General features: G+C 36.5%; 3 protein-coding genes across 8 annotated transcripts in view; 2 read left to right on the top strand and 1 right to left on the bottom strand.

The window, feature by feature from the left end:
- Nucleotides 1–3,734, top strand: part of st8sia2 (ST8 alpha-N-acetyl-neuraminide alpha-2,8-sialyltransferase 2) — a 14,122-nt gene extending 10,388 nt beyond the window's left edge. Inside the window, exon 6 of the mRNA XM_034685988.1 lies at nucleotides 1,227–3,734. Coding sequence (XP_034541879.1) covers nucleotides 1,227–1,563 — 337 coding nt within the window. The 3' untranslated portion in view covers nucleotides 1,564–3,734. The remainder of the gene's footprint in view (nucleotides 1–1,226) is intronic.
- fam174b (family with sequence similarity 174 member B) lies at nucleotides 3,574–21,349 on the bottom strand. Of its 2 annotated transcripts, none has more exons than XM_034685991.1 (5): nucleotides 21,258–21,349; nucleotides 10,331–10,404; nucleotides 7,956–8,646; nucleotides 6,859–6,990; nucleotides 3,574–5,988 (listed from the first exon to the last, which is right to left on the bottom strand). In XM_034685991.1, the coding sequence occupies exons 3-5, from the start codon at nucleotides 8,240–8,242 to the stop codon at nucleotides 5,985–5,987; spliced, it is 423 nt and encodes a 140-aa protein (XP_034541882.1). In that variant the 5' UTR covers nucleotides 8,243–8,646; nucleotides 10,331–10,404; nucleotides 21,258–21,349; the 3' UTR covers nucleotides 3,574–5,984. The 2 variants fall into 2 exon arrangements, with proteins under 2 accessions (XP_034541882.1, XP_034541881.1); XM_034685990.1 differs by having other exon boundaries at nucleotides 7,956–8,586.
- chd2 (chromodomain helicase DNA binding protein 2) overlaps nucleotides 14,476–22,364 on the top strand; it is a 31,536-nt gene continuing 23,647 nt past the window's right edge. For 2 of the 5 annotated variants that reach the window (XM_034685984.1, XM_034685986.1), the window contains exons 1-5: nucleotides 14,485–14,823; nucleotides 16,208–16,269; nucleotides 16,415–16,485; nucleotides 19,187–19,243; nucleotides 20,429–22,364. In XM_034685984.1, the coding sequence (XP_034541875.1) occupies nucleotides 22,303–22,364 (62 nt within the window). In that variant the 5' untranslated portion in view covers nucleotides 14,485–14,823; nucleotides 16,208–16,269; nucleotides 16,415–16,485; nucleotides 19,187–19,243; nucleotides 20,429–22,302. Of the gene's footprint in view, nucleotides 14,824–16,207; nucleotides 16,270–16,414; nucleotides 19,244–20,428 lie in introns of all 5 variants that reach the window. The other 3 variants (XM_034685987.1, XR_004631594.1, XM_034685985.1) reach the window with 3 other exon arrangements.

The raw sequence follows: 22,364 nt of genomic DNA, 5'->3' as shown, positions 1-22,364 counted from the left end.
TTTCTTTTATTCCAGTTGTGTCTTTTTATTGAAACTTGACAATCAGACTTGATGTTACTAGTGGCTGCTCTGTAATCAAGAAACTTGCAGCAGATGCAAGATATTTTTTCCACTTTGTTTTAAATTTCAACGGTCTGAAAAAGGGGGCTACTTATAACGGACAACTCTCTATTATCCATTTATTTTACACTTCATCATCTTGTAAAAAAAAAGCTGAAAATATGAGAAAAAGGGAAATTTTCTAAAGCTAAACTGCATCCTCAGATTATCTTTTGTTTCCATTCTTAGTACAGAATGCAAAGATTTGTATTTGATAGTATAGCAAAGGGACAACTACAGCAAATCTCTGCTTTTGAGAAGCCTAAAGCCTCTGTGAGGAACCCCCTCTGTGGACAAAGCAGTACCTCCTATCTGTTTGCTGAACCTGTCCTGTACAAAAACATCTCACCCTGCTTCCTTTTGAATGTTAACAATATCACTCCACATGAATCTCTAAAATTCAAACAATTTAGAATGAATATGTATAAAGTGAGGCATCTTTATGATGGTCTTTTTTGTTTTTGTAGGTCATAATGGGGCCTTGGTGTTAATTTCAGGGGCTTTAAGGGGAGTCTGCATTGAAATTTGATGAATAGGAATTATGTTTCTTTTGCAGATGGCTCAAATTAGCGCTTTTGATGAATTGCAGAGGTTTAAGACACAGGGTTGCAAACATTTTCAGCTGTATTTTGTTCTACTTATTTTTGGGGGGCATATTTTGCCTTTAGTAGACATGAAAGCTAAAGAGAAACAAAAATGATGGAAGTAGAGAGTGGGGAAGACATTTAGCAAGACTACTCGGCCAAATGACTTATGAGAGCGAAGATGTTTGCAGCTCATCCAGTGAGCAAACGGGGAGGAAAAAAAGGTCACGCATTGATAATCTTAGAACAGACTGTTCTTGAGGGAGCGGCAGAGAAACATATCACGCAAGATCAAAATATTTTACTCGTGACATTTCAAGAATTAACTCCACTCTGTGAGCTCCAGCCTTTACTCTATGACTGAACACCAAATCCCAAAGGGACAGAGGTCTCCCTGAAGCAGATACGTGCTTCCTCTGAGGGACTCCTGACACAAAAGCTCTAAAGACCTTCAACATGTTGCCCTATCATTGAGCCTCTAATTAAGTTGAAGGTTATTAAGCATCTGCAGCTAACCACACATTGTATGTCTTTTGTTCACAGGTATTGGCTAACCAACAATGTCCACATAAAGCGTCCAACCACAGGGCTCCTTATGTACACCATGGCTACTCGTTTCTGTGAAGAAATCCACCTTTATGGCTTCTGGCCCTTCCCGCTCGACACACAGGGCAGACCGGTCAAATACCACTACTATGATACGCTAAAGTACGAGTACACATCCAGCTCCAGCCCTCACACCATGCCGCTGGAGTTCAGGACCCTGAGCACTTTGCACAGACAGGGGGCACTGCGGCTCCATACCGGGACCTGTGATGAAAAGAGGGTACCTCAGACTCCAGAGCTCCAGAGCAAAAAGCAGAAAAGAGGGTCTCAGTAGAAAGAGCTTTCTTCCTGTCCTACTTTTATGAAACTTGGATTAACTTATTTTCAGCAACTGGGATGAACTTTTTTTCTATTTTTGGCTCTTTTAGTGACTGGCGTGTTTTAATGAGATTTCTAAGGCAACCTTTCAATGACAGCCTCTTTGTCTACACTGTCCACCAAGATCCTGTTTTCATTTGCCGGCCCATTTTTTCTCTTAAAGAGCCAATTCTGAGCTGTCACAGCCTCTTGTTTTAATTTATACAGCAAGTTCGCTGCATTAAAGCTGTTGAATGAATTGCTCCTGTGAGTCACAGGTTGGGCCACAAGATGGAAGCACTTAATAATCAGGGAGAACCATGAGAAAAAGACATAAAAATGTTTCTGACATTTATTTTAAGACCAGTTAGATTAGGATCTTTTAAACGAGTTCATGTGATGTACAGCTTGTGATAGCATATTTTCATCCTAAGAATACTTTGTATCTTTTTATCTAGCACCTTCACTGGTGTTCATGGTAAAACAGGTCATTTATAAGCAAAAAGGTCCAGTCAACCAGAACTGCCATGTGAACCCGTGAAGTAACCTGGAGTGATAGATGAGAGAATGGAAGCATGTGTGAGGAGAGCGGAGGAGTGTACCAGCTGTTCACATAAGGGTGTTTACACAGACTTTTAGCTGACGGTTAACTCACTTTGTTATCTTTTCTCAAAGAACACCAGCTCTGTTTCTACACTGGAGGAGGAGGAGGTTAGGTCAGACTGTAGTTGTGTTATTTATAGTGGTAGAGCTTTTTTATTAATGAATGTATTGGTGATATTCTTACAAATGTAATGTAAGAAATGAGCCCCGTAATGTGCTTTAGATGAACCCAGATTAACAGTTGGGAACTGTTTCAGTGCAGTAACACTGAATCTGAATACTGGTATGCCTTTATTCCTTTGAAACAATGTATGACTTATACTTATACTGTATATGTGTTGTGTGTTCTGGTCAGTATTCAAGGTATATAAGTGGATTCAGATATTTAAAGGTACTACTAAAGCGGCCTGTATTTTGTGCCTCTGATCAGTAAATGTCCCTGTTGGAAACAAATTAGACTGCTAGAAATAAAACTGTAGGTTTATCTTTTTGACAGGATGGTAAAAATGGAAAACGATTACATGATTGTCATAATAGAGTCAGAGAAAACTCAATTAAGTGTTTATTTTAAGGCCAGTAGTCACAGACTATCTTGTGAAACCAATTCATCAGTAATGTTAGTCTGAATTATATTTTTGGACTTCCAACCTTCAGCTCACTCAAAGTGTTGCAGTTACGTTTTTGAGTTTTCAGGTTCTTACACTTGAATCTCAGCACAGTATTTCTCTGCAGCAGAACGCTTCCTTTAATCAAAATTTACACAAACATGTGAAATATTCTCAGAGCTCCTCTGCTGCTTATTGAGTAGCCTCTCATGCGCTTCCGGCCATGTGATTTGTTCATAAAAGTGTTGTTTTGACAGTACACGCTTGTTGACTCGCAATCTTGGCCTACTACGCTGCCAGTTAAGGTAAGAATAAACATGAAAGTTGCTGCAGAGACGTCAGCAGTCTGGAGCAATGAAAGGTTTATTTGTGCGAACTCATCAGAGCTGGGCAAAAATAGAAACATTCTGTGACCAACACAATTAAGTTAATTAACCCAGAATCTTGAGGTTGCCACAAGATAGAAAACTTTCCACTGACATGTTTCTGTTCTACTGTGAAACAGTGGAGATGAGGCTGTGAGGATTTATATAACACTTTGTCTTATATACTCTATGTGAACATTTGTTCAGTGTACAAATACCTGCAAACAAATGTAAGATTTGCATGTCTGTCTTGTCTTGATACATACAATTGAAGTATATTTACTTTTTTGTATTAGAAATGTTTTAGAATGACTCAAGGACACTTACATCATGTAGTTATGACAAGGTGAATGTACTTTTCTATGTATTTTCTATGATAGAAAATACACAAATGAAGAAGAATGGAAAAAAACACCATTTCCAGTGTCTCTTCTAAAAGGATTTATCCCTTCAAAGGGAGCACTTTTATTTCAGTAGTGTCTTTAAAGACATGGAAACAGCTGTGGGAACACTAAATATCCCTGTGTCAAAAACCAAGAAGGGGCTTTTTCTCTTAATAAACTTCTAAAACAGTTTCAATGGTTTTTTAGCATCAAATGTGGGATGAGGGGAATTAGCCACAGCATTCAAACAGCTACCACAATGACGTTAATTCATTTAATGAGAGGATCTTTCTGTAACAGATGATTCATTCAGTCCTATGAAAAGACCAGGATTAGCATCTTAACGCAGTAAGTGTTCTTCCACTATTTAACAAAGATTCAATGAAACCATGAAAGGAAGAGGGTGACGAGATAAATTAGCATGGGCACAAACATGGATCTGCAGAATTCTGAGCACACAGTGAAAGACTACGTGAGACATGACACAATACTGAAGAGGTACGGTCATACAGTGTGATGGAAAGTGCAGGGAATAGCCAGCATTCTGCTTAAATACATGATATCAAAAATATGACAAAAGATTGGTTTACATACAATTCTATACTGATTCACACACCTCTTCCCTGCATACTGTTCATATATCTTTAAATGACGAGCAATGCATCCAGTTTTTCATGTTATGACAGTGACCAGTTTTAAACAGAAGGAAACAAACAGAAGGTGATCAGGTTTCAACACTCATTTCCTTGTTCCTGTTAAAGATGGATGGAGGCCAGACAACTGCACCTCAGTTTACTATCAAATATAGCAGACTAGATTAAACAAGCTTACCTAGAACCGCCATACTCACTGCAGAGGATGTATCTGCTTTGTTATTAGTTTACTTTTATTACAAGGAAGGTCTGTAAGCCCTTGTACTTTTTCTTTTATCTGCCCTAGATCAGACTTTTGGTAAAGTATTGTGTTTTTATTTGGATTAGAGGTATAACAAACCAGGTACTGTTCTTGATATCTATGCTTAACTTAAGGGGTCAACTCGTTTAAAGATTTTGTAAGCTTCAGGTAAAATTGTCAATTGAAACTCGGATGCAGTTATATTTATTGTATATCAAAACATCAAAAACTTGGCCAGGCTTTATCAAAGTGTTGACATTTACAACACTGAAGCTGCTGGGATGAGAAAGGCCTACATGATGTGACTGATCCTTTCCTTTTATCAGAATGAGTATGGCTTAGACCAACAACTCCACAGGGATGAAACAGCCCTTTTCAGTTACACATTACAATAGTTAGTTAGCCATTAATGGAGTTGTGGTGGGAGACTTAGCATAGTATTGGTCCAGCTCTTTACCTTGTACATCAAATAAAAGGTTTTTGGGATTATTTGAATTTTGTAACTACTCATGATACGTTATTTAAAAAATGGCTTGATATACAAAGTAAGACACAGGGTTCCTTTTGGACATGTTTCAAATGGGTAACTACATAAATGCAATCTTTTTGACAATAATCAGGGGTCACCTCATAAAATGTAATGCTAACACGGTTAAAAACACCTGATCACAAAGGTTTACAGCATTTACATTCAAAGCAAACATATGTATAAACACCTCACAATATTCTCTTCATTTAATTTTGAACCTTTTAGCATTTGCTGATACAGCAGCAAAATAGGAATGTCTGTGAACACTCAGTAAAAAAATATACGCTTACTCCATATATAGGGAGACAAATCAATCAGTATATACGCACAATAAAGTGGTTAGTAGACAGAAACGTATTTGGTAAAAAGTTTAGGTAAAATATAAATTAGAGTATATTCTTCATAGTGTGCAAATTCAACGTTTGATTAAGGTATTTGTTGCACAAGATTTGTTGCATGTTAACATTTTACAACCTCACTGATGGGTCCTGTTGGCCACCAGTACTGATTTACAGATTATATTTTCATTCGAAATCAGAAAGTGTGATAAATCCTGCATTTTCATATGATTTTATCAAAGATCCAAACCAGACATTGCCACTTTAGACTCAGCAGCCAGACATACTGTAATGTGAAGCTCAATGGTTCCAATTAAAGTGACAATAACTGTCAGAACTTATGCTAAATCAAACGTCTTTTTGGCAAAGTTGATTTACCTCAGTCACAATCAGCTCAACTTTAACTGAACATCTTGAGGCAGCATGAAACTTCCTCATGTTTAATCTGAGAAAGAAGCGGGCAGGCATTTGGGCCACATGACATGAGCGTCAGTAGGACAGCAAATAATGACATCTCTGTGGCTCCAGTCCGTTTAACACAGATAAAAGCCATGCAGAAGCAGCAGATGTGTGTCTGATTTGGTAAGACTTCACAACACATAAAAACGTTAGAAATCACTCGAGTTGTCCAAGGAAAAAAAAACAGGAGTTGACAAATTTGGATGTCTGTGTTGGTGGGGTTCACCTGCAAAAATCAGAAAAAGAAAAAGCAAAGTTAACTTAACAGAATCTTATCTGATGTTTTGGTCGACAAATATGTCGTTCAGGTTTAACTTGGAAGTCAGGAATGTCAGGTAAACAGGACATCAGATCTTTCTATGAGGAAGTGGTTGTGAGTTAAAGAACAATAGAAAGGACGGAAGGGTGAAGCCTAAGTCAACAGTGTCTGAACTAAAACAGTGTTTCTTTAAAATAGAGAGGGAGCAGTTTAAAAACACATTTTAAACAAATTATTTTTTATTCATAGCCTGTTTGGTTTGGTGCTAAATTGCATTACTACAAACTTTTCTGAGCTATAAATGAAAGGCTGTAAAAGCACACGAAGACTTCAACAACGACTCCAGTAGCACAAGCTTTGATAGTGACTCAACGTTGTGTAGTCAAATTAGTCACAATGTGCTTTACATAGGCAAATAAAGGTTAAACACTTTAACTACAAAGGTCACACGTGAGATATGTAGAGGTATTTAAAAAAGGAAAGACAAGCCAAACCAAGAAGTTCATACAAAAAAATACTTTATAGGGTTGACTTTTTACAATATGCTCTGTTCCAAACCCTGCAACCCAGACACATTATTGTTAGAGTAATTTTGTATAGCAGACTTGTTTATGATTCAACTCTCAATGTTTAAATACTTGTCAATACCTCCACTATTTCAGTATTTCCACTGTTTCTACACAGGGAATAACAAACATTACTCTGTTGATCTGTGTGAGTTTAGAACATAGTGAGATTACTTCTGTAGCTGCAGAATCATCTTTCTTTTGTCTTAGAATAGCATGCAAATGTAGTGTGCAATGTCCTCATTTCCTAGGTGATTTAAAAGAGACAAACCTGTATTTAACATCAAAGAGAGTTGAGTCATCATCCTCATCGTTGTCCTCATTAAGAGGGGCCATCTCCACTCGCTCTGCAGGAGTCGTTATGATGTCATATTTACGCGTTTTTCTGATCCTCCTTCCGGATCTGTGTGCAACAAAACAAATGCAATAAAATAAGAAACACAAGAATTAAAATCTCCCTAAATCAAGCTAGGCTGACTAAACCCCAACATTAGCTGCATAGCGATTTGAGTTTCTCCAGATGGAATGGATTACAGGAATTCTGTGTTCTTACAACCATAATAATGCTCAAACTGCCTGTTAGTGTAATTATTTCAGGCTTGTGTTTTTCTCAGATTAAAAATGAAGCTAGAACCTTTGTTCTACTGGCTTTTGTTTACAGTCAATTCAAGAAAGTGTGATGACTGATTAGTCTTTTATCAGCCAAGCATGCATGTTATCTTCTTTTCAAGGGCTGCAAGTTATAATTATTTACATTGCCAATTATGTTCTCAAATTAACTTGATATCAAGAGCTCAACCTAATGACAAAAATGAAAACTGTCCATCTCGAGTCTCAAGACTTCCTCATATAGATCTTGTTTTTCTTTCACAACCCGAATATATTCAATTAGCTGAGTTATTTACAGTTAATAGTTCCTCATTGCAGGTTTTACTTAACAACAATAGGGTAGGAATACATGATGGGTTATCTATTTACTAGATTTTGATCATTTATAGAAAATGTCTTATGCTTTTTTAACCATATGAAGATGTCAAAATGTTCAACATCAGTGATCAGTTATACAGCCCTTCTTTGAAATAAAGGAAAAAAGCAAACCTATCATAAGCTCTACATGCAAAACTGAAAGAAATGAACTTATCACCACATAGTCTATCAATAGAATCAGGTTATAAAACAGGTTTCTTATTTATGACAACAGGCCCACACCTCCACTCTTGGCAACCACTGTTACAATTCCATTCATTTACACCTGCAACACTAAAGAGATTTCTACATCGTGATCATAATAAGGCTTGGTATTATTCTAGGCCTCACAGCAAATGTAGGTTAATCGTGTGAGCTAGAGACAACAGTGAACCTGCCTACCTGATCACTTTGATGACCAGGCATGTGATGAGAGCAGCTGTTAGCACGCAGACCAAAATGACTATGTTTTTCAGAGTTGGCAGATGCGTCGTGATGGATGAAATCCGGGATCCCACGGCAGCATCTGTGACATTACTCGTCACTTCGTCTTCGCTGATGATGTTTGATGATGATGATGATGATGTTGAATTTAACTGCGTTGCAGGTGAAGAAAGAGTTTGTAGTTCGCCGCTGACCCGCCAAAGAGCCGCAATGATTAAAGTTAACACCAGATTGAATGCCACCATGGTGATCAAATCAGAAAATACACGCAGGATGTTCTTTTTTTCTCCCAAACTATAGATGAAATGCGACAGCAGCTGTCACATTATAGATGATTGGTTTATCCCAGTCAGATCTATCTCCTAAGAGAATAAAGAAACTGTAAAACGCAGATATCCATCTTTTGTGTTGATCCGAACTTCTCCTTAAAGGTCCTCTATTTCGGAGCTATTATTTTCTCCAAAGCGCGTTTCTTTCCTCCTTGAGATGAGTTGTATCTATTCCTTCTTGATAGCATTAGGTCTCCGTGTAGAGATGGGGATTATCCGCCTCCGGAAGAGCTCTGCAGGCTGGCCCGCTGCTCCCACTGCTGAAGAGGAGCATTATGTGGGTTTGTGCTGCATTCACGGTCTCCTCGGACATCCGAAAACTGAACACAGGATGTTGAAAGCTTCTGTTGAAAGAAGTGTCCTGTACATTTTTTTCAAGTGGGCCATTCTTTGATGACTCTTAAAACATGTTTTTTCAACACATATGAATGATAGTAAGTTACATGAAAAAAATTAATGACTTACAACTACTCAACTACTACAACTACTCATCTGATATTTCACATACATGTACAATACTTTGATTTTCGGTGCAATACCTCATAACCATGTACAATATTGTAAATTATTCCATAACATATCTTGTTATTATATTCATCTACTACATTGGCACTCTGGTGTAGGCTAGTTTAACTTATTGCATGTCTTTAAAAGTACATCTTTACCTTTCTTTTTTACAGACAGTATTTTTATTTTTATTTTGAATTTTTGGATTTGTGTTTAGGTTATATATGTATTGCCCTTACTGTTTTGTTGTGTCCTTACTGTCTTGTTGTTAAGTACCAGTGTCCATTCACCACGTCAAATATCTTGTGTGTGCGAGCTCACTTGGCAATAAAGCTTTCTTGAATCTTGAATCTTGAATCTTGAACACAATTTAACTTATAGTCTGCATCGTAATACCTGGCTTAGGAGTCCCCATGCAAGGCAAATCTTCTCAAGGCAAAAATAGGATTTTTATTTGTTAGTGCATAACAGTCACTTTAATTGACCCAACTATCACAACAGTTAGTTAGTTCCAACCAAGTTGTTAGATTGTGTTACAAGCATTCCATGAGTGCTGCTATATAGTATAACAGAGCCTGGACTTTTCACTTTATGTACTCCACTCCCCTGTCAGGTGTTCTGAATTAATAGATCATAAAAATAAATCAAAGTGTTGTTTTCTAAATTAGTAGTATTTCTTAATCACTCATGCACTAAAACAACTTCCAACAGATTATATTTGTCACTAGTTACATGATAAACAGAAACATATAGATGAAAGTGCACAAAGGATCTTTTGAACATGCAAAAGTAACAAGTAAAACAAATAAATGTTTATTTCTTTATTTGCAACAGTCCTGTCGGGGGCGAGGTTTGGAAATAGTTGAGATCCAAGCTAATTATTAGACAAGACAATGATGATTGGATTATACGTGGTACTGTTTACTACATGATACTGCCAGTAGAACTGTTGTAGAAAAAACAACATCACACTTGAGGTCATGCTGTTGTACTGAATATTAGCACACCGTCGTTATTTTTGGCACCAAACACATGACCCCGTAGGCTACGTGTTACCCGTCACAGCTGTGCTGACATTAAGTAGCATGACCTTGAGTGTGTTATTGCTTAATTTAAGACTGTGTTATTCTTCCACTTATTTGAATGTTATTTATTTTGTCTGAATTTTAAGGGAAAATAAAGGTATTTTCATTATTTTTTATGCTGTTCCATTTGACAAATTGTGTTTGCCTAAAAATAATCAAATTTGAAGATAATGCCCCTAAAGTTTATACATAGATTTAAAAAAATGTGCCATACCTTGAGTATTAGCAACTTCAGAATGTAAACTCAGGTTATTCAGATAGCAGCAACACAGATTACATAGCTGGACTAGCTTTAGCACACCTCTATAATGAGTCCATTAATCCCAAATGATCATTCAGTGTCTCTTACTGTTTATGTATTTGACTGTTAGTTATTTCTGACAGCATCTGAAGGCACCATTTCTCTGTTTACCTGTAGGCTGTAGCAAACACAATTTTCCAAGGGCAGCAGACTACCGGGTCATGACCACAGACTCCAGAGAAAATCTAGAGAAGACAAGACAGTGACAAGTAGTCAATTGATTGATCAGTGATGGTGTAAAACACTCAACACACATAGACATAATGAAACACAAAATTAATCAATCAGTCTTTTTCTCACTTCTTCAGGTAAAATGACTGACACACTGTATAACTGAGCTCTGTTAGGGTCTTTGTTTTTGCATTCTGAACAGTCCTATTAAGAGTATCTGACATCCTTTAAGTTGTTGGTTTTTTTTACTACAAATTATCTGTATAATGTCTTGTAGGTATTTGGAGAACTTCCAGTTAAACCTACTGTAGTCTTATGCTGCATTTCTTACAGTGTGCAAACCTGCAGTGCCCCGTTTATCTCAAATCAAAGTAGAAACAGCCTGTCTTGTTTTGTCTGGTTTGGTGTCCAGTCTTATTTCAGTTCACCTGCTGGTAGTGATAGCCCTCTTCTGTGCTTCCGAATGTGAGAGTTTTTTGTTGTGATCAAAGCCCACCAGATGGCAGCACAAAATAACAATGGAGCCCTGCTGATTTCCTTCCATGTACAGGTCAAAACTCAGACATGGCTGTTTTTTATTGGCCTTTTCTGATCTTTAATAAAACACGTAACTGACTTTGTTTTCTATTAAAATAGATAGGGTATGTAATAAGATTCCTACATTGTACACTGTTCACCTACATGAACATAAACAGCACACTGTACCAAAGTGCCTACATTGGCTTTAACTTGATTGTGCATGGACATTCAATGCTTATAAAGGGAACTTTAAGATTTGGTTGCTATGATTAAAGCTATAAATCTTGAGCTCAAATACACAAACTGAGAAGATAGGCTGAACTTTGCACAGAGAAGCAGCACTGGGTGTGATGGTGTTACATACTTGTGGTTAAAACTGGTTTATAACACAGTACATTTTGGTTTGTACATTTTGGTATCAGATCAGCTACTATTGAAAATGCATGTTTCAATAATTGATTCAGTATGTTTATGGCGATCTTGTTGATTTTAAAACTGGCTGCTTGTGTTCCTTCAAACAACCTTAGCTGACATGCTATTCTAATAATCTCCATGTTTTTTGTTGAACAACAGGGCCACATCAGTAAACAGAAACATTTGTGTTGCTAGTGTGAAAGCAAATATAAGAACAGTGCTCACCTGTTCTCATGTCAACTGTCAAAAGCTTATTTGCAACGTTACATGATATTTGGTTGAGGCCTGGATGCCTTAATCAGAGGAACCACACCCATGAATGAATGTTGACTTTTGTTGGTGCTGTTTCTGAAACAGTGTTGTTGACTTTCCCTCTAAAGAAAGAACAAACAGCAGCACTTCCACCCTTTCATTCTGACAAGGAGATTTATTGTGTAAATGTTGAAATTCAGTGCCTTGCACACGTTTTCACCACACTTAAGAGTGTAACAACCTTGAATTCAAAAATACTTGTTTAGGCTTTTTTCTGTTTGATAAACAGTCACAGTTCAAAAATAACATATTTGGATGCTTGAATTAACATAAAGGCAACTGTGTAGCTGATCCCTCTACAAAGTTTCACAGCAAAGGAGTCCAAGGTCTTCACATTTCTATTTATAAACTAAAATTGGAAAATTATGTAACATCCCCTTCCATCTTCAGAAATATGGATTACTTGATAACTTCAATGAAATCCATTTTAATTTGTAGTCGCAACATGACAACATGTGTGACAGTTCAAGGGAGATATATCAAACACTGAATACTGTGAATATTGTCATTTATTTTACAAGATAACAGCATCATTGAGTTTAATCTGTCACAAGACAGAAAAAACATGGTGACTCAAAAAATGCAAACAATGCATACACACTAGAACTGAGAAGTTCTGTTGTGTAGGTCACCAGCTGTACATTCATTTGTAACAGATAACCAGTGAACAATTCATTGAAAATTTAAGATGAGATCATAATGACCACATCCTTGACTCAGACTAAAATGCCCCTGTAGCAAGCAGCTCTGACAATTTAATAACAAGTGATAGGATATGTAGAAGCTCTGTGCCTTAATCCAACACAATCTTTTAAACAACATAAATGCAAAGGTTCTATTTCTGTTGGTTTGACACATTTACAAATGAGGAGGAGCCAGAGAGTTATGTGTTTTTAAATAGAAGCCAGATAATGTCTGCAGGCACACTGAGATGGCCAATCAGCAGCTGCACCTTGAGTACAGCTGTCTATTGCCACAGCCAATATTGACAAGTATAGAACACTGATTGCAGTTTCCTTTGCTTCCTGGTCACATGGATTTCTCAAAACCTACTAACCATGTTTGGAATGACGTTCAAGAAAAAATGTTGCTGAGACTAAGTGCTTTAATGGACTAAGTGTTGATCCATGGTGTGGGTCGAAATTAGTCTATTACGTATCTAAGTGTAATAGTTGGTGACATAATACTGTCGTAAACATAAAGCCTCTATAAAGGTCAGAGTCTTAACCTTATCATAAAATGGGAACATGTACATTAATAACATCTTTTTCACAGGAGCAACAGTAAGTCATCTAAATGTAATAATAATTGTATGACTGTATCAGGCATCTTAAACAGTTTGAACAATCAAGGTGAATTGGACAGGTATTTGCATATCTTTGACGTGTGTTTCCACAAGCAGTAATTTTCTCAATGCAATCCTCCAATCTGCCTTGGTTGAAAACAAAATAACCACTTCCCTGTTCAAACCCATCCAACTTGTCAGTCAACGTTAGACAGCGTTTACCTCATTTAAAAAGCCTGGGGTTGTCATATACATGCAGAACACTCCTGTTGCTAGGCTGTGGATCTTTTTATAGAAATCTTCCACAGCACAGAGCATGCGCTGTGGTGTCAGACATTTCATTGGTCAGTAATGGGGGTGGTGTACATACCACAGGCTCCATGGACTTTCCAATAAAGGCTGCACTGATTGAACAGAAAAAGTTTTCCAAGTTTGGTAGTCTCTATTGGGCTGCACATTCTGTCCATATGAACATTTCAAATTAATTAACAAATAATATGTTAATGTCATTGATTTAGTCGCTTTGTCACAAGCCAGGAACGCCCTTTTATAGCATCATACACCGAAAGGGTGTTCAGTTTCACTTATTCAGAGCTACCTTAATAAAGCTGCTCTTACTTATAGATTTTTATGAACATGCTGACCATGTAAAACTAGTCTGACAACTGTTACACATGTTGTAGCCATCATAACCCATAACCAAGGGACTAACCATATAATTGCTGCTTATTAATATTAATAATACTGAAGAAGCCTCTTAGAATGCCCATATTTCTAGAGCCATGGCCAGAGATTAAACAAAGCAAATAAATCTAACTGTGTAATGGACACAGTGCTCAAAGGTTATATGTAAGAGGGAATTAGCCCATAGAAAGGGACTAGACCAGTGCCAAAATGTGCTTGGTTTTGTTCATGTAGACAAATCCATAAATAGTCTACTTACAGTGATATACAAATATACAGAAGCCCTATGCAAATGAGTACCCACATTCTGTGTTCTCAATTTTTCTGTGATAATGAGTAGCCTAATTTCTGTCTGTTTCCTTGAATTCTCAACTTATTTATCTCATTATCTTGAGAAGAAAAATATTGTTTTCTTGGGATAATGACTTAATATCAGATGTTTTCTCAGGATGTAGGTTTATTTTTCTAAATATTATCTCAGGATCATTTCATGGTGATGTAGAAAAGAAAACAATAGGCTATAACAGACCAAGACCAAGACCAAAACCAGGCAATTTTCCACACCAATGAGGCAAGTTCAGCCTATTACTTTGCTTCACTTTTTTTTATTCTGTACTTTTGCAACTCTGGGGGAATGAGTTAAGATCATTAAGTGCCACAAATCAAGATCTCCATAAAAAAATGTATGGATAGGCCTTTTTGTTTAAGGCCTCTATATGCCTATAAATGTATACAATAATCAAATTTTAAATTTAATAAATATCTTGTTGATTTCATATCACCAGGTTACTATTCTAACTAACAGTGAAGTGTTGAGTTGTTAAGTCAACTCTGACTTGATTTCATTTGGTTGAGTCTATTTGTGGACAATAATTTAAAAAACATCAAATGATGAGTTTATTTGGGCCAGTTGTAAGTACTGCTGTAGGTTTACGCTGTATTCAGGGTTCTTCGGGCTGCTAGTTCCAGCCTGATGGGGCTGGAGAGGAAGTGGAGTTTGGCTTACGTTAGAGCAAAGTGGGCAGAGCCGATGAAGGATATGAGCTCAGGCAGAGGCAGAGAGAAGGACACAACCAGCAGAGGAGCCAGGCGTCCAGAGCGGAGAGGAGGGGAGAGTGCAACGATGCTGCCGAAAGAGCCACTAAAACGACGAAAATCACCCCAAAATGTGACAGCGACCGGGGCAGATGACGGGGGATAGACACGGCCTGGGCAATGGGTAAGAACTGACCAGTAATCATGCATTATAAGCTGTAAAATACGGCTCAAGAGGCGTATGGCAAAATGGAGGAAAGAACGACAGTGAGACGCAGTGTTGTGAAAATGGCTATGGTGTGTTGTCAGCGAAGAATAAAGACAACGAGTTATCGACTGTATCTTGTTAGTAAATGTGATTTAGGAGATAGATTTTGCATGTTTGCTAGGTCTCTTTTGAGTTAACTTAGTTAGTATTTAGACACGAAGATTTGCTCTCAACCTGTTTGGAGTTATTTCAACCTACGCATTTAAAATTTGCTTTGTCCTTGAAAGGGCAAATGCCCGTTTGTGAATTTGCTCGACGAAAACAACATGAAAATACAAATGTTTCATGTTTTAAGTGTTGAAATTAAATTGATGGATGCCAACCCACCCATCTTTAGCTTTTTTTTTTTGCATATTTTCAGTTTATTTGTTTTTGGGAGTTTTTCAACATTTTGTATGTTAAAAATATATTCAAAATAATCGTTATTTTCCACAAAATGTTTTGACAGGCTGAACACAGGTAGTAAAACTATGATTTGAGTAAGTGCTGGATGCTCAATACTTATAATTTATTAATAGTTTATGGAAATGGTGATAAGTTGTTAAAATGTTCTTGATATGACAAGTAATGTGTTTTTACATTTGTAGATAGTTAACATCATCTAGACTTGATTTGTTCGTCAAATGAAGACTATATGTAACAAAAAGCTTACATATACTTCGAAATACAAAATAGGGTGTTGGCTTTTAACCCTTTGAGGGACTGACTAGAGAGGTAATTTAAATATGTACATTTATTTGTTTTTCCATGTAAAATTACATTTGTTGGATTAGTAAAGAAGAATATTATCCCAGAAGGTTTCTCTACAAGTTTATGAATATTGAGAAAACTGAATATACTGAAGAAAAAATAAATAAAGAAATAATTTCTTCATATCACAGTCTTACCGACAGTGTTGTTCATTTATCTTGATAAGAGGCAAGTACTACACATTGTATATTAGATTTCAAACAATCTTTTGTAGTATATATTAAACTACATCATTAAATCAAGAGGATTAATACTACCCAGCACATAATAAAATGTTCTTTTAGAGCTTTTCGTGATAGGATGTTAGTGTTGAAGGCGAATAAAGTTATATGTTAGCCACCACAACAAACAAAACATTTTGCTAAACACCTATGCATCTAATTACTTTGGCTTTTTCAAATATGTTAATGAGTAGTAAAAAATTCCAAAAAATAATTATTTACAACCTTAATAAACGAGTAGCCCATTTATGTCCCAATTGTGCTGACGTAAGTTGCGACTTTGTTAGGTGTGACTGCAAAATTAACATTCTTATTTTTGTATTTTGCAGGTTCCATCGATGTTCCCGTAGAACTTCAAAGAAGAAAGGGGGTCATCTGACCTAACACAATGGTATGTTTTTTTCAGCAATTCCAGACTTTATGTATAATTTCCAGTCTTACCAGCTTCTCTTTCTAGACTGCTTCTTTCAAGCTGCCTCTAGGGTGTGCTGATGTAACATTTAGTTTCTAAATCGTTATTTTTCTTTTTTTTATAGGGTTGACGTCTAGCTACAACCATGAAGTCGTGACGCAGAAGAATCAGGATATTTGCGCAACAACAAGGAATGTAAGTATCATTTTACAGCTTGATTTAATGTCTACAGAAAATGATGTGCATGTTATCTGTACTTCGAACTCTCCAATATTGTCAAAACCCATTAACTTTTTTTACTGATTACACTATCAACTGAATGCACTCTGAACATTGTTCATTTTCCCTTTTAGTGCATGTCATAACAAAGATATACTTTAAATCTTGATTTAGTATAGCTACTGTAAATAAACTTAATCAGTCGCCAACGAAATCAATGATAGTCATAACAGAAGGTCGGACAGTTGTGCCCCCTAGTGTATGACATGGCAACAACATAGTACATATAAAAAGAAAAAGTACTTGGGATCAAATATCCAGGGTTGTTTTTAGTTACTTTTCTGTTATTGTGCAAAAAACAAATTTGTCCCACTTATTGGATTATAATGTTTCAACTATTCAGTTATTCTGATATAACAGCAAAAGAGTTTCAAAGCTAAGCAAACTGCTAAATTAATACAAAAGCTATGTCTTAAGTTCTCCTCAATGATGACGTAGCCTGTATAGTTTTTCCGTCATAGAATTCAAATTTTGAAATGACTGACAGTTTGAGTTTAACATTTTTAGCTTTTAAGACACAGTGCTCAATATATTAGTATTATAATTTTGGACCAGTGTCCAATGTGCACCATATCTTGCACTTCTCGCATTAACAACAGTCGTATTTAATACACCGGTATTTCACAACACTTAACTGAGATGTGCAAAAAAAAAAGTGGACGAGTTTCTAAAGATTCATCATATCTTAAATTCTGTCATGTGAAGACACTTGCTACAAAAACTTATCAGATTTCCGGCAAACAACATTTCTTACAACCTTTAACTATTAACTACTTCACCTCTAAACTAAACACTTGTGATTATGGGTGTAGCCCATGGTTGTCAGTACACTGTCTTCCCATAAAAACCTGTTGTCTTTGGCAACATTAGTCAGCCAAAATTAAGTACTGTGTTTGATGCTCAGCATCAACCACTTGCTTGTTTTGAAGCCCTACTATCATAAATAGATGACCACAGATAGAAAGAGACTAGAAAAACACAGCTACTTAAGTAACACTGTAAATTGCAGTTCCTCATATGCCCACTTGAGGCAATATTGAAAGAGTGAGTCAATAACAACAGAACCCCATGTATTAAGGCCCGTCTGGAGAGAAGAAAAACGCATTAATACTGCCTGGTTCAAGAAAGTTTTTGGTCTGAACTTATTTTCCCATTCATGAAAAACTGCAAGGCTTTACTTTTTGTAGAAATAAAAAATTTAAAACAACAAGGCTTTAGATTTTGCATGACTGACACTTGTCATGCAAAGGTATGTAATGCTAACTGTCCGCTATTTCAGTCACTGAGGGTGCCATGATGGTTTTTCTACTGTTTTGGCCTAAAAAACTCAATAAGGGGCAGTAGTACTATAAATACCAACATCGTATTTACCTCAACATGTGTTAGTAGTTTGAGAACCTGCTCAACGCTGAAAAGTTTGAAACATTTTGCATGCTAGCAAGCTGATGGTATTTGGCAAGGATAATTGTGAAACAGACTAATGGCCAATTTCGCAAGACAATTGTTTTGAATAAATGTGATTTAAATGACTACTTGAGGAGTTAATGATAGTCAAACTAATCTATTCAATAGCCTTACTTGATGCAGGAATTAACACGTGGTTGTTTTATCTACTTTGATCACAATGTACTCAGACCACTGCTTTTGGTTTGTGACAAAAAAATCCAATATGGAGTTCATCAAACCTCAACAGTAAACAATTCCTTGTCAGCATAAATGCATCTAGCTCACGGGGAGACTATTAATCATCACTAAACCTTTTACTGAAATGGAGTCCATGAGCTATACCAACGAGAAAATCTATTTGCTAAAAAAAGACCATTGGATCTATCAATAAAAACATTTTTAAAAGTCACCCTGAACACTGATGAGGAGATTATTGACCAGCTCAAAAAATGCCAGCTCAAAAGCCTTATAATTTTTTTTAGATACATCCCATTTGATTAGCTTCTGGCCAAAACCATACAGTTAGCAGTAAGCATTTTAAGTGTATTACTTGTTATACTAGAAATTTGGTTATTTGCTAAGAGCATCTAAAATACACCATACAGTAGAAGATCTCCCAATATACATAGCGACATACATTTCGTTCGCATACATGTACAAGCCAGAATATTGAATGCTCGAGTGAAGATGCACCAAACACGCAAAAATGGTGCTTATTAATTTGTTACGAACCCCACAAACGTGTGACTGCTAAATTTAGATTCATTTCTAAATAAGACTCCACCCATATATATATACATGTTGTATTTTGGTAGCCAGACGTTACCAGCCCAAGATCATTTGTAACATCAAGCGCTACAGTTGCTTTTTCCATTACCTTTATCCACCTTAAGGAATTTTTTGTATTGACCATCAGTTATTTATCAATAGTTATTACTGAGTTGGCTGGAGAGAATTCTGTATCACCTCTGAAATACTCATTCCTCTGGTTCAAAAGATTGTTGATGAGGAATTATTTTTAAGCAGTTTGCAATTTAAAATTAAGGGATGTGAACCTTTAAGCCTTCAGACTATTTAGGGCCAAACACGATGAGGTAATAATTACTATTTCTGTGTTGAACTCATGGTTATTTATATGGCTAGCATTCATTATTCTTTCTCTCTTCCACAGGGGAGACATGGTCTGATGGGCAGATTAACATGTTTTGAAGAAAAAGAAGACAGCACTGTAAGTTTTTCATATTTGATTAAATTTGTCTTTATGCAACAAGCGAGTTTAATATAAACAGAAGTGTACCTTTTTAAGAAGAGATAGAGGAAACAACTTTGTATCTTAGGTAACCCTTACTGAACATTTATGTTGGTTATGTATTACTCTGATGTACCTGAAGCTCTTGAAGCTAGCAAAAACCAATTTGCTAAACAAAGGGTTAAATGCAATTCTACTTAAGCTCATGCATTGGCCTCTGTCTTCACTTAAAATAATACAAGCTTTACTGATGGTTTATGTGGACATTGGCTGTGCTTCATGTTTGTACTCCACATAAAAAACACCACTCTTCAAGAGCTGAAAAAAATCAATTCTAGCTTCAAAGACAAAAACATGATCAAACCCAGCCAATACCTTGTTAGAAATTTTTTAATAGCTGTAAGAAAAATATTTTGTCTGATTTTCAGTAGTAAATGTATGAATAGTGCTATATTTTTAAGGGTTATTTTAAGTTATTGGATGATATTATGTTGTCTGTCTGCCATCTGTTGGTCAGTTGTGCAATGCTTTGGTGGCTCTGATAATCATTTGGTCAATTAAGGCAAAGGATCTCATTTTGGACTTGTTTGCTCACATGCTAGTGTGGTGTTGTTATTAATTGATTTTTTTTAAATTGCACTGCTGTTGCACTATTGTTAAGTTTTATGGGTAGTCAACGTACCCTAGTGGTGATTTGATGAATTAGTTTGCAAATTGTTTGAGCACTTGCTCAACGTGTATGCCGTTTAGCTGATAGCTTTGATTTCAACAAAACAACAAAGCTTTTACAAGGTAATTTGACCAAACTTGCAGTGATAGATTTGTTTGTTTACACTCTCGGTGTAGGCAACTAGCATGTAAAGTTAGGATGCTGGTTTACGAAGACCCCCTTTTGGTTTTTGTGCATCTTGTCAGTATGAGTTATAATTTAAATTGATAAGAATAGCAACTCATTTTTGGTGACTGCGAAGTCTTAGAAAGTGTGTATAAGCCAGAGAGAAACACACAATTGCGCTAGCCAACTCAACTGGCCGTTAGCCCTGTAATCTTCAGTCCCAATATTAGCAACATTTAGCATGCTATCTTTATCTGCTGGATAGTGAATTCTCACTTTTTCAGTTGCACTGTGGGCTTACAACTTTCCTCTTTTTTTATCCTATCAAGACCCCATTCAACTGGATAATGCTGAAGTGGAGACAGCGTTGTTTAACGTGAAGATGACAAGTGATTTGGCAGTTAGCCAAATTTTGACAAGACGAAACAGTTGTCTGGTTGGACTTTGATGATTGGATTTTTATTTTTTACGACAACATGGACTCTGGAGGACCGACGCTAGCTAACATGGACTTTTTGCAAATTATATTATTTTTGGGAAAAAACAACTTCAGCCATTGTACATTTGAAATTCCGATGATGTTTTTTTTAAATAAAGTGTATTTCCTTGTAATTCTTCTTGGCTTTGTTTCATTAAGTAACCAGAAAACCAGCAGAAGACAATTAGCGTATATTGGATGATGCTGAAGTAACGTTAATAACGTTGCAGTCCAGTTGTTGGTTTTCGAATACTTCACTTAATTCGTCACATCTTTAATTATTTTCTCTGACTTTTGTGTTACTCATCAAAAGTTGTCAATTGTTTTAACGTGAGTTAGTTCTTCAGCTTTGCAATGGGTCGATGAATGTCTTAAAATAAACCTTTCTTTGAGTGAGGCTACATAGGACATTTTAAGTTGGTTAACGGAAACTAATCGATGAAAATGCATGTCTCTACTTCAATTGGTGCCTCCGATAAATCTCAAATTTATCTTCAGAACAGTCAAAAGAATGCAATTCAATTGCAAGTGGCACTAAAGTTTCAACCTTGACCAAAAATGGTTTCCAAAGGCTCCCTAAAATGGCTCCTTGCTGTCCTTCTTCCTGCCTGAGCAGGAAGTGATGCAAATGGTGCAAAGCAAAATAATTATACACTTAAGAAGCCTCCAAATACTCTTACCTTTTATGAAGTGGGAAGAAAAGGTTTCAACCTCTACATTGTGTCCTGAGGCTGAAAATATATGTAAGTTTGTATAAAAGCAACATTTAAACACAATAAAAGGGGTGGGACTTAAACATCACCTGAGTGCTGGGTAAATGGAAATAACGTCAATCAAAGGCAAAGCTTTCAGAGCTAGGAAGGAGCTCTAGATGGCGGCTGAGCCTTGGGAAGGGTGCCATGGGCTTGCGTTAGACCGTTTCTCTTGCTTGTTTTTCGACCGAAACCGCTCGAATCTGACCTAAACTTTAATCGTAAGGCATTACGATCGCTATTTTAACGGAAATTGTGGTGTTTTCTGTGGTTTTCGGGCTGTTTTTCGGAGCAGAAAGAGCCGTCTGTGCTGTGGGAGTGCTTGTCGTTGTTTTCCATACAGGGCTCTGGCAGCCATGGCGCGCCTCCATTTTTAGTGTGCTGCTCGGCTCTGTAGCTCTGAGTCTGACAACTAGATGAAGATTGTAGAGGCCTACAAGCTTTTTGAAACAAGTTTCTTTTATTATAATTTATTTTTAAGCTGTTGCTTTTACATTTTATGAATTTTATTCGAGTCGGATAAAACCTTAGGACAAAGCGAACGCGAAACAAAAAGTTCATTTATAGGTAACCACCTTTATCAACATTGAATTGTTTTGTTTACATCGTGTGGTGTATAGTTTACTGATTTTCTTAGTTTCAAATCTTATTTTTCTTATCCTTCGTGTGATGACGCAGTTCGAATTAATTGCATGCGGCTCGATCCGTGGACTATATTGAAAGACATGCGTTCGATGTTCAACTTATTGTAGAAACACCTGTCGTTTGTCTACAGTTTTTAAATCGATTTAAACCATGCACCTTAAATATTTCGATTTATCACCCTTTTCATTACTCGTGTCGCATCGCCTGGGCTTTTACTGCCACTTGAGCAAAGACAATCTTGTGGGACTTGCATGATAGTTCATGCCTCTAACTTTTTGACAGTAAATACCAGGACAAAAGATCATCCAGAGATTGTCAGGATACTACAATGATGAAGAATAAAAGTAAAAAACAAGAGGATGAAGGATCGACTCAAAGCAACGCATCAAG

Source organism: Notolabrus celidotus, chromosome 6 (assembly GCF_009762535.1).
Source record: "Notolabrus celidotus isolate fNotCel1 chromosome 6, fNotCel1.pri, whole genome shotgun sequence".
Taxonomy (NCBI): domain Eukaryota; kingdom Metazoa; phylum Chordata; class Actinopteri; order Labriformes; family Labridae; genus Notolabrus; species Notolabrus celidotus.
This window is presented reverse-complemented; position numbering and strand designations above follow the sequence as displayed.

Excerpts from the sequence above, each read along its gene's own strand:
- fam174b (XM_034685991.1), bottom strand. The coding sequence starts at position 8,242 with ATGGTGGCATTCAATCTGGTGTTAACTTTAATCATTGCGGCTCTTTGG. Across the intron at positions 6,991-7,955 it reads CTGGTCATCAAAGTGATCAG|ATCCGGAAGGAGGATCAGAA; the intron begins GTAGGCAGGTTC and ends TGTTGCACACAG.